The sequence below is a fragment of the Mytilus edulis genome, chromosome 1 (assembly GCF_963676685.1).
Source record: "Mytilus edulis chromosome 1, xbMytEdul2.2, whole genome shotgun sequence".
Taxonomy (NCBI): Eukaryota; Metazoa; Mollusca; class Bivalvia; order Mytilida; family Mytilidae; genus Mytilus; species Mytilus edulis.
Window position 1 is genome coordinate 65,559,989 of NC_092344.1, and position 12,174 is coordinate 65,572,162.

Sequence of the window (12,174 nt, forward strand, 5' to 3'; positions counted from 1 at the left end):
ATGTATCCAAGGAAAAGGAAGATTTCTGGGTAAAGCCTCTCGTAAGCTCCTTCAGAGGGAAACACAGTAATTTATTTATAAAAATGATCAAAAATATAAGAAATATTCTGAAAGCGATGCAAAATATAAAAAAAACAATATAACTGATCTTTCCTTTTCGGAAAATGTTCTATCATGGTTAGGAAACGCCTTGCAGATCAAGAACCGAGTGGTCTTTGGTCTCGTGTACAGCAATCGGTAGTGCGTAAACACTAACGTTTTAAACATGACAGGTGCGTTCGACTCAGATCTTGATCGACTAGGATTGCATGTTTTACTGTCGAAGGACGGTGTTCGTCTCCAAACAACCAAGTTTTATCAAACAATAAACACTTGTCGCCGCGATAAAGCCAAGAATTCTAAAAGTGGCATCAAACACAAATAATCAGCTTTAATCGTCAAAACTTCAGGCCTGAACCATATATTGTAAGATTGCAGTTGTAGTAACAACAAGGGAAACCACAAGAAAAATAAACAAAGAGGCAGGTTCTTGTCCATTCAGGTAATGTTCCCAGAAGTAGTTCACTATAGTTAACTGAGGTCTGTTATTGGCACTCATTTAACTCTAGCTATAACGATCATGAACTGATTAAAAATTTTACTAACCATAAGTTCAATATCGGTTAACATAGTAACAAGTTCAGTCTAGCTCGCAGAGCGTTTCTCCGATTTCGTAGCGACTTCATACATTTCATATTTTCCAACTATGTACCATTTTGTTAATGATATCAACATGACTTAAATGCAGACAACGATGATGACCCCAAATAGAACTGTGAGGCAAACAGTATTAAGATATAACTAGAAGCTCAAAACAGAAGTCTATCTAAAAACTAAACGTTTCTCGTTTCATATCTGTCAACCTGTATTTTAATAGTATAGATAGGTCGTTTATAGATACAAAAAAGTTTAATAAAAATGTTACTGTTTAAGTGAGTACATTCCTGTATGAGTTTGGGAGTTAAATCCGGCACGTGGCAGGTGCGATCGGTTCCAATCTTAATTCACTAAGACTGTCGGTGGTTCTCTCTGGGCACTTCCACTTCCTCCACCAATAAAATCTGACCGCCATGAAATAGCAGAATAGTGTTAAAAATGGCGTTAAACACCAATCAACCATCCAATCAATCAATCAATCAAATATATATATACTTATAAGTATAATAACTCCCGCGAAAATTGTGCCAATGATTAATTACTTCATTGTTGAGGATAGACAGATTTGTCACTAATATTGATATCGTATGTCCTGATAATAGCTAGGGAATGCATGGTATAATTTTTTTGCGAGATATTTTTTTTCTAGTATTCGTCCTGTTCCTCTTCTTCATTATACTCCATCCCGACTTCTTTATAGTCTTTCTCCAAAGCAGCCACGTTTTCTCTTGCTTCAGAAAATTCACCTTCTTCCATTCCTTTAAAAGCCATTTAGTAAATTTTAATATTATAGTTTAATAGGATATTGTATGATATGATTAGATTAATGTTACCCTTAACCTGACAAATGCGTATTTTCGAATGAGTATTCATAAATCCCGCAATCGAACTCAGTTCGTTATGGTCAGTTCTTTCGACTGAACAAATCATTAAGTTATCAAAACAATAACTCTTTACAACTTTACTTCATGGAAGAGATTAAAAAGTACGGGCAAAAATAAATGTTGTCTTTAAAATGAATGCAAAATAATGAAACTGATAAAACTACTGATTTTTGGAGGACAATATAAAATCTACAGATCCACGATGCCACTTTATATAAATGCAATCGATTTTTTCAGTGAGTGATCAAAAGGAAAAACCAACCAGAATGTACGGATAGGAAATATAACAAAATAACATGTTTTGCAAATCCAGTTTCCATAATGTCAAACCTCATGCATGGTATGTCTTAAAATAAAATTGAGAATGGAAATGGGGATTGTCAGTATATACAAGGTTCATCATTTGAAACTTTTCAATCACATTATTATAGTAGAAAAAAAGGACACTAATCTTATTAGCCAAGAACCAAATGTCAAATGGTTAATTCATTGGCAAAAACATAGTGACCCTACCCCTTAAATCTAGGTAAACGGTAAATGACATTACTAGACAACTGTATTCAGTGTTACATTGAGAAACAATCTTACCTTCCCCAACATACCAATGTACAAAAGCTCTCTTGGCATACATCAGGTCAAACTTGTGGCCCAATCGCGACCATGCATCCGCTATAGCTGTTGTGTTGCTCAACATACAGACAGCTCTTTGTGTCTGACCTAAATCCCCGCCTACAAAATAAGTGCAAAAATGGAATTCGTTCGTAAACATTAGGAAACTAAGAAATGTTAAGTTTCTCGGCAGGAACTATATACTTTTCGTATCGTTTACATTAATTTATCATAACTTTGAAGATTAGATATTCAACATGATTGTTTGTTTATGAATGTATACATTTTTATTGAAATTAATCATTGTAAATTGTATATAATGAATGAGTTCCTACAGTTCTATCAAACTGATTTATTTAACATACTGGTAGCAAACTACAGAAAGAGTAAAAATAAACAAGGTCTTATGAACTTATCTTTTTATTTTTAGTGAAATTTTAATACCTTTGTCTACGGCTTATATATATATTTAATTATCAAAATCAAATCAGGCAGATTTAAAGATGAATATTGAGATGTTGCGCTCCCTCCCAACCCCAAACAAAACAAAGAAACAAACATAACAAACCAACTTTATTTATACCTGGCACAGTGGTAGGTTTCTGAAAGTTGATTCCTACTTTGAAACCAGTCGGGCACCAGTCTACAAACTGAATTTTTCGTTTTGTCTTTATTTTAGCAATGGCGTCGTTGACATCTTTGGGAACAACGTCACCACGATACATCATACAGCATGCCATATATTTTCCATTACGTGGATCACATTTAACCATTTGATTGGTTGGCTCAAAGCAGGCGTTTGTTATCTCTGCTACGGACATAGCTTCGTGATATGCCTTTTCGGCTGTAACAAAATTAAACAAAAGTTATTAACCTTAGACATTATGGATTACAGTGAAAAATCCAAAACAAGTCCTATCGGAAAGAAAACAGGTTCATCGGTTTGGCATGTAGTACATCTTTCCGAGAACTTTTTTTGAATATGCTTCTCAAGTTTTTGCAATAAAAAAACACAATAAGATCCGAATTCCGAACAGCTATTAAAAACTTAGAGACCACACACGTTGGGTAAGTAAAATCTGGACCCGATTCCGACGGAGTCTAATGTACGTATCCAGAGTTTGGCATTGCTTACCCACCGTTTGCGATGTCGTGTAATTGCTCCTTGAGTTTCGGATCACCACACGGTCGGAAATCCGGTGTGGTATAACTTAGTAAAAAACCTCAATCCAAACTGAGAACAGTGTATCTAACATTATTATAAATGTTCCTGAGCAAATATTGTGATCAAAATAAAAAAGACAATATAAGGGCAAAAAGGTTCTCCGACAATTGCCAAGTGATGCTTGTATTCATGTACAGTTTGCAGACATCAGGATAATGTTGACTGTTAGCAACTTAATTGCTAACCTGACAAAAAATATGTAGAAAGTACTGTAAATCTAGTTACCTGATTTGATTGGTGCATAGTTAACTAATGGAAAGTGAATACGTGGATAAGGCACTAAATTGGTCTGAAATTCATTCATGTCAACATTGAGAACGCCATCAAAACGCAACGAAGAAGTTATAGATGAGACAACTTGACCAATCAGTCTATTTAGGTTAATGTAGGACGGTCTAGCTATATCAAGATTTCTTTTGCATATGTCAAATAAGGCCTCGTTATCAACCAAGAAAGTGCAATCGGCATGATCCATTGTTGCATGAGTGGCTAAAATGGCATTGTATGGTTCTACAACAGCTGTTGAAGTCTGTAAAACAAAACTTTTATTTAACAAACGTGATATTCATCTAAAAATTGCGAACTATTGCAAAGTCAAAATGTTAAGACAAGACATCAAAACATTAATTGAGAATCTTAATAAACTTATATGATATATAATATTTTTTCTTCGCTAAATTGAACCCAACTTTGAGGTCCAAAGTGTTCGTTTAGACAAGTAAATCAGAAATGCCAAAAAAAAAATACCCCAGTTATTGAATTTCCTTACAAATTCCCGGACTAGCGAATTTGAGCTACTAGACTAAATGACTTGATATGTGTTTGGTATTAAAGACCTTAAGCACTATTTCTTTTAGTTTCTTTCTTTTAATCTCCTTCGTTTGAACGCTAGGGTGTAAAGTAATTCGTATAATACATTCACAATAGCAAAACACATTACCTTAGGAGATGGATATACAGCAAACTGCAGTTTTGATTTCCTTCCATACTCAAGATACAAGTGTTCCATTAACCGGGATGTGAAACCACTTCCGGTTCCTCCTCCCAAACTGTGAAAGACCAAGAAACCTTGCAATCCGTTACACGTGTCAGCCTAATACAGAATAATGCAAGTTAGCTGTTTATATGAATAAATATACGTTTCTACATAAATATATTCGTTAGTTTCCTCCTTAGAATTATTTAACATGTGTTTTGCATGTCGGATCCTTTGTACCTTACTATGCTGTATGTGTTTATACGTTGTTAATGATGTGAAAATCCATGGATGGTACCAGCGGGATTCGAACCCTCAATCTCGGGATCCAAAGGCAGCGCTCTAACCAATTGAGCCAAAGAAGATCTTCCCTAACTCAATTAGTTAGACTACCTTTATATCTCCAGGTCTACAACACTCTTCCCCTTTTTCTTTTTTTTTTCGGGCTGCGTACCATCCATCCGAGCAACTCACAGGTCCACTACCTGTACAACACCGAGACATCTACTCGGAAATCCTCTGGCCAGTTCCACCTAGATATGTCATGGTCATCTATAGTGAATATTCAAATAGGAAGTAAACTCACTCTTTAGACAGAACGGTAGTTAGATATACCGCGTAGTCCGGGTCCCGGGATGATCCATTGATAACTACCTAACTCAGGATAAGATCTCGGATAGTTACCAGGTAACGAGAGTTGGCGTATTGGCGGGATTAAGAACGCAAGTACTAAGACTTAACCAGAGAGTATCAGAGTATATTTGGTGAGTTAGTACAATTAGGAGCATTGCAATGTATTACTGATATTAGTATTAAGTGATAATACTCGGAAATCACATCACTGGGCGGCGCTGCAACCAGGGTCAATGATGTGAAAATCCATGGATGGTACCAGCGGGATTCGAACCCTCAATCTCGAGATCCAAAGGCAGCGCTCTAACCAATTGAGTCAAAGAAGATCTTCCCTAACTCAACTAATTAGACTACATTTATATCTCCAGGTCTACAACATAAATGGCCGTAGAGGGACTTATAGTCATCAAATTCAACGTATTTTCCCCCAATAATACAAGATCTTCTCATCTTTATATGACAAAGACAATATATATATAAGAAAGAAGGTCAGGGAAACAGTCGTACGACGCCTCTTTACAGTCAATAATGATGCATGAATGCAACCTGCTTTGGTTGCGATTTCAGTTCTCTGTTTTATTTAGATGTCTCTTTTCGTTCGTATTTTAAATGCAATATTTAATCTTCCGAATTCTTAAGAGTAAACAATTTATTTGGATATATATTAAAAATTATATATAAAATAACCCGCTTCTAAAAATGACTTCCGGAACACTTGTAACGAATTATAGTAGAACATATTTTGTTCAAACCCGTCGAAATGTTATTTTATCTACCAATCCGTTCGTAAAATATATTAAATAAAAGTCTTTTTCTCTCTTGGAATATAAGTATTGATGCCTTATATTAAATCAGCACGTGTATATTCATGTAAACTTCTTCTTTATTAAGAAATCTCTTCTATGAATTCTTCCGGATATCTAACATATATTTCTTTGTCACAGTAATGTTCCTTGATTACTTACCACACGTCGTATTTGATCTAATACATCATCAGAAATGGCTCTTCCGACGGTATAGTGACCCCTTGCAAAATTGTTAGCAGCGTCTTCATTGCCAGTGATTAGTTGTTCCGGATGGAAAAGATTCTTGTATTTTCCCGTTCGTACTTCATCTATAATAGAATCAAGGAACACATTTTTCTTAAATTTTGAAACTCTAAAATTGAGCACAATGCGCACCAATTTCATCCTATACAAGAGTGTTTCCGCCTTGTTAATGAATTACATTTAAAGTATTTAGTTGGTATTTAGTTGGACATCTAACGAAGAATAAGGGAAAATAGGGCTTTGTTCATCATGTACTTTTAAACATAACAGTGTTCTAGTATTGAAGTGGGTTTCTTGTGTAGCAATTTGCACTGTCTTGATGGTTTGTTGTTGATGTTATGGTTATTTGGAGATTTTGGTACGGATTGAATAGCCTTTCAAACTGTTTTGACTCGGAGCTTGATGTATAGAAAAGAAAACTGTTAATTTTAATTTTCCTCTTGATATCTTTTGGTCGTTTTTGTGTTGCTATCTAATTGGGGTGCAATATATCTCTTTTAATTCATCTTAATCATCACTGTAAACAACTATAGGAAATTAATTTGGGGTACTGTTTTTCCAATAAACAATTTCCAACTTATAAAAAAAGAAGATGTGGTATGATTGTAAATGAAATGTTTCAAGTAATTAACACTTTAAAAAGTTAATGTTTTTGCACAAAATGCAAGTGGCGTTTTACCTAAATGAGATACTATTGGATTTCGTTACTTTTTCACATATTTTTGTACTTATTTAACAAATTCCTTTGGGCAAATACATCACAGACTTTGACAAATATACATGCCTACAACACTAGGTTCAAGGTCAACATATATAGCTCTTGGTACATGTTTGCCATGTCTGGTTTCGTTGAAAAATGTGTTGAGTGAATCGTCTGAGTTTGTATTTCCGTCCTGCAGAGTTCCGTCAGGTTTGATGTTGTGTTCTAAACAATATAGTTCCCAGCATGCATTGCCAATCTGGACGCCTGCTTGGCCAACCTGGATTGATATGCATTCTCTCTGGAAAAAGATGACCTTCAATTATTAAATGTATACTGTACAAGTGGTGATAAAGTTGTCTCCTGCTGAGCCAATGAATAGCGTAAAATGTTTCTTTCGTATCACGTGACAAGTCCGGCAAACTCTGTCATTTAAATAATTAAATATCATTATTCTGATAAAAATAAAATTATATTGATAATTATGATATTAGTATTTCTTATCCAAGTTTTGTTTATAAATTATGCAGTCAGGCCGTACTTAAAAATATTTTGCTTTGTCCAAACCCTTCCTAAAGGTTGAAATAGTTATCAAAAGTACCAGGATTATAATTTAGTACGCCAGACGCGCGAAATTGTGGGAAAGTAGGTAGGCATTTTCTTTTTTTTTTTAACAAAAAGAAATTTAAAAGTCAAATGTTGTTAAGTATTCATGGTTATCATGCATGCTTAACTGGTTGAAAAAAAAAAATTCATCAGGACAATAAAATATTTTGAGTAGGAAGCCATTCCTGGGGTAGGTAGGGTTAGGAAAAACAAACATAATCTTTTTATGGCCTTAGTTTCCTCAATTGAGTTAATTCTTTTTTAATGTCGGGTCCTTCTATATTTGACTATATGGTATGGGTTTTTTTCATTGCTGAAGTTCAAACTGTTAATAATTGCATATACCCGTTTCATTTAAACTTGTGGTCTGATTGCAATCATACAACATTTTAAAACTATAGTAAATGATTACCATGAAATACGTAAATAAAAACGAGATCAATCATGAAAAAAATATTAAATTAATATAATATATTTATTTTATTTATTAGAGCACAAATTACACCCATAAGAGGGCCAAAATATATTATATTTGCATATATCCTTACCATTTCCTTTGATACCTTCAGAAATGTGTTGTAGTCTTTAATATATATTTTCGGTAGTATAATTACTTTATAAAACAACTAAAAGTTTTCATCTGTTATCTTTTTTCCAAGTAAAATATTGTATTTACAGTGAGTTGCTTATAGGTGTTACTGTAAAAGTTTACCTATAGCTCAACCTGTTTTTAAAATTGACAACACAATAGGGACATTTAAATTGACCAGTTGGTATTGTTAGATTTAAATCTACCTTGATGCTACCTGTAAAGATTTTTATTCACCTAACCCAAAGTTTCAGCATGCTTTTTTCCTGAACTTTTTCTTACCTAGGATTATTCTATTAAAAAATTGATAGGGAAGAAAATAGTTTTGGTTTTCATTGTTTTAATCCCTGATATATATAATTTATCTATTTTTTACCTAAAATTCTAAATCAGTAAAAGATTAAATTAAATATGTATTACTATGTTTGAAAATTGAACTGTTTTTACACACTAAATGCTTCATGAAAATTCTAACCCTTATATATAGTATTGTCCAGCTGCCAGTGAAACAAGAAATGGCTGTTCAGGTGTTTACAGTTTAAATTTTCAGATGGATATGTTGTTCATTTCTTCACATGTCCCTTCAAGATTCTCATTTTGGATTATTATTTGCAATGTTTGAAATCTTTTGGTGTCATTGTGCATACAATATTGGATTTATTTTATTTGAATTCACTTCTTAGATTTTTTATAGCAATTTTGCTTCTTAAAATGTGATGTGTTTTTTTCAAGATTTTATTGTCATGAAGGACATCAAGGAGGAAATAATTCATTCAAACTGTTTTGTGGGGCTTACATATGATGTTGTACATGTAAAATTCGAAAATAAGTTTGGAGTATACCTTGCTGTGTTTTTCTTTGAAATCTATTATAATATTAGTGGGACTTTTGTGCATAAAATGCTGTGTTTGCTCAAGGAAATTCAAATTTTCATACGATGGGATTTAGTTATGTTAAAGATTAAAAAATTTCAAAATTGGAATTCAAGTAGGAGATATAGTGTGAGTTCATCCAACATGTTTCTGTGGCTTTAAATGTGATTTTAAAAACATTCATTATTAATTTGGGATCTATTACAAACTTAAGATGATTTACCATTTAAATGGGATCTTGGAAATGAAATAAAATGTTGAATTAATGCAGTGGATATAGTCTAATCTAGTGATAAAGTGAAAAATGAAAGTAAAATATTCTAAAATATTCCTAACGTGGAGAAATGTTTTACTGTAAGTGAATGTGAAATTGGAAATAGTCATTATAAAATTCTGGATCAAATATTGTTTGATTTGGAAATTTATAATAGGAAATGAAATAAAATGTTTACTGTGGATATAGAAAAATCAAGTGATATATAGTAAAAATATAAATAAAATATTACAAAATATTTGTAAAGTGAGGATAACTATTTGGAATATATAGTAATGGAAATGATAAAAAAAAATTATAAGATTCTGAATTATGTATAGATTCTGCACCTGTTAAATTAGGATGTATATCATGGGAAGTTAATCAGAATTTATACTATGGATTTAGAAAAAAATCTAGTGAAGTAGTGAAAAATGAATAAAATTGGGAATTATTTAAAAACTTTGGAATTCTGGATGAGATGTCAAATATCAGTGTAAAAAAATAAATGAAATTGTTTATTCAAATATGATTTTGATGTTTCATAAAGTGAGTGAAATATTACGACTGGATTATTTAGGGTATTAAACACTGCTAGTAGTGGCTATTCAAACATTAAGATGAAATGTAGTGCATTTTAGGTCATGCAATTTTAAAGAAACTGCAAGAAAATAACATATATGATATAGTCATTCTTGTTTGGCTTGATAACTCCTAATATTTTGAATGACAGTAAAATAAAAATCTCTCAATAGAATAATCCTAGGTAAGAAAAAGTTCAGGAAAAAAGCATGCTGAAACTTTGGGTTAGGTGAATAAATTTTTTTACAGGTAGCATCAAGGTAGATTTAAATCTAACAATACCAACTGGTCAATTTAAATGTCCCTATTGTATTGTCAATTTTAAAAATAGGTTGAGCTATAGGTAAACTTTTACAGTAACACCTATAAGCAACTCACTGTAATTTAAAAAAAAAAAGGCTATTGACAGTCATCAAATTCGATGGTAAATTGGAATACATATGATTTAAACTGTACAAAATCGGAATTTAATCTTATACCTTGTACATGTATTGCATATTACGCTCTGATTTGTTTTTTTTTAAATTTGGATAGGGAGACTAGTTTGGAATGTGGAATTCAGAAAGAGAAAGACAGCTAATTAATAATTATGTTCATTTTTAAAATTATATTTGAATTTACTTACCATTTTCTTTGATGATTTGAGTTATCTCTCTCAAAGTATGGTGTATACAACTTCACAAACAAGTTATATTTTTCATATATTATATAGTTTTAATTTTGTCATCCTGTTACCATGATTATTTTTAACTATCAACTCGCCATTGAATCATTATATTTTGACGGAAACGGATTTTTCATACATGCATATAAGACCGTCTTATCTTGTTTCAGGATACTATCGGTCACACGTATATTGTGTTGATATTGTTTGCTTTTTATACCTGAATAACTGGTCATTGTCGTGATATATGGACTGCCCACAGGACAGTGGTATTGACTAAGATAGTGATAATGACTGAGCCGAAGGCGAGGTCATTATCTCTGCCACAGTCAATACAACTGTCATACGGGGCAGTCCATATATCACGATAATGACCAGTTATTCAAGAACTATTATGTTTATTTCATTGAAGAACCCTGTTTTTAAAAATTCTCATAAATTCAAAATGTCCAAAGCAAACTCGAGTAATTGTACGTTTTCATAAACAAAGGGTGAAGACCAGTTTTAGTAATACTTCCAGTCTTGAAGTATAGATTGTGCGTACTGACGTTGTTTATCATCTTAACAACGTGTTATATTATTCTTTTATTTGTTTTTATTAATATTACTTTTACTGTTAAGTCTGTTTTTTTAGATATCCTTTTTGACTTAACTCTGTGCTTTTGTATCCCATCATACTTTGAACGACAAAATTATTTTATGATGTGACTCTGTACCTATGTATCTTGTTATACTTTGAATGACAAAATTATTTTATTTATTAATAGTACTTTTACTGTTAACCCACTTTTTTGTGATATACATTAGACGTGACTCTGTACTCGTGTATCCCGTCATACTTTGAACCACACTATTATTTTATTTATTATTACTTTATACTGTTTAGTCAGTTTTTGTTATATCTATTTTGCGTGACTATATATTTATGCATCCCGTCATACTTTGAACGACAAAATTATTCCATGTCTACCTGTGCGAATTTCAAACGCGCAATTTCACACTAGTACTCAAAACCCTCCTTCCTTGATGGGTGCATTTTACATAGACAAATAAAATCGTATAATATAATCAAAATGAGGATGTTAATTTGATGTGTTCTTCTTCGTTACATTTGTTGTTTTTATACTTATTAATATGATAACACAATGTTGACTGCTGTACCCCTATTTTTGACATTTTTGACTATTGTGTCTGTTTGTTTTGTTCAAGCATCGGTGACAATATAATGGAATGTGATACGACTGTCATACAAGTGAGAGGTTTAGCTAGCTATAAAACCAGGTTCAATCCACCATTTTCTACATTTGAAAATGCCTGTACCAAGTCCGGAATATGACAGTTCTTGTCCATTCGTTTTTGATGCGTTTTGTTATTTGATTTTGCCATGTGATTATGGACTTTTCGAATTGATTTTCCTCTGAGTTCAGTATTGTTGTGATTTTACTTTTTTCCATTCATTTTAATGCATTTTTTCAGTATATGAATACTCGGTCAAGTTCTATATAATTTTATAATTTACCAAAACATATGGTTTACAATTCAAGAACTTAAATATAATATTGAAAACAGGAAAATGTTTTAATAAAGGGACATCTCTCGAAACAGAAAAACCACGATCCAACGGTCATTAACAGACGGTAACCACGCCCCACCGGTCATTATCATGTAAAAATCCGTTAACTACCGGTTTTCTGGTTCGTTTCGTTTTGTTAATGACCGATGGAATTTATTACTGAAGAATAATGAATGTCATGTGACCCCTTTTTATCCAATAAGATAATTTTATTCTCAACCGATATGAATAAAATAATTTATTAGCGTCTCACCATCAATAAT

General features: G+C 32.4%; 1 protein-coding gene across 1 annotated transcript; it reads right to left on the reverse strand.

The window, feature by feature from the left end:
* Positions 1–992: 992 nt before the first annotated feature.
* Positions 993–6,150, reverse strand: LOC139487238 (tubulin alpha-8 chain-like). Its single transcript, XM_071272153.1, has 6 exons — positions 5,989–6,150; positions 4,355–4,507; positions 3,640–3,943; positions 2,773–3,033; positions 2,169–2,309; positions 993–1,454 (listed from the first exon to the last, which is right to left on the reverse strand). The coding sequence occupies exons 2-6, from the start codon at positions 4,421–4,423 to the stop codon at positions 1,342–1,344; spliced, it is 888 nt and encodes a 295-aa protein (XP_071128254.1). The 5' UTR covers positions 4,424–4,507; positions 5,989–6,150; the 3' UTR covers positions 993–1,341.
* Between the last annotated feature and the right edge of the window lie 6,024 nt (positions 6,151–12,174).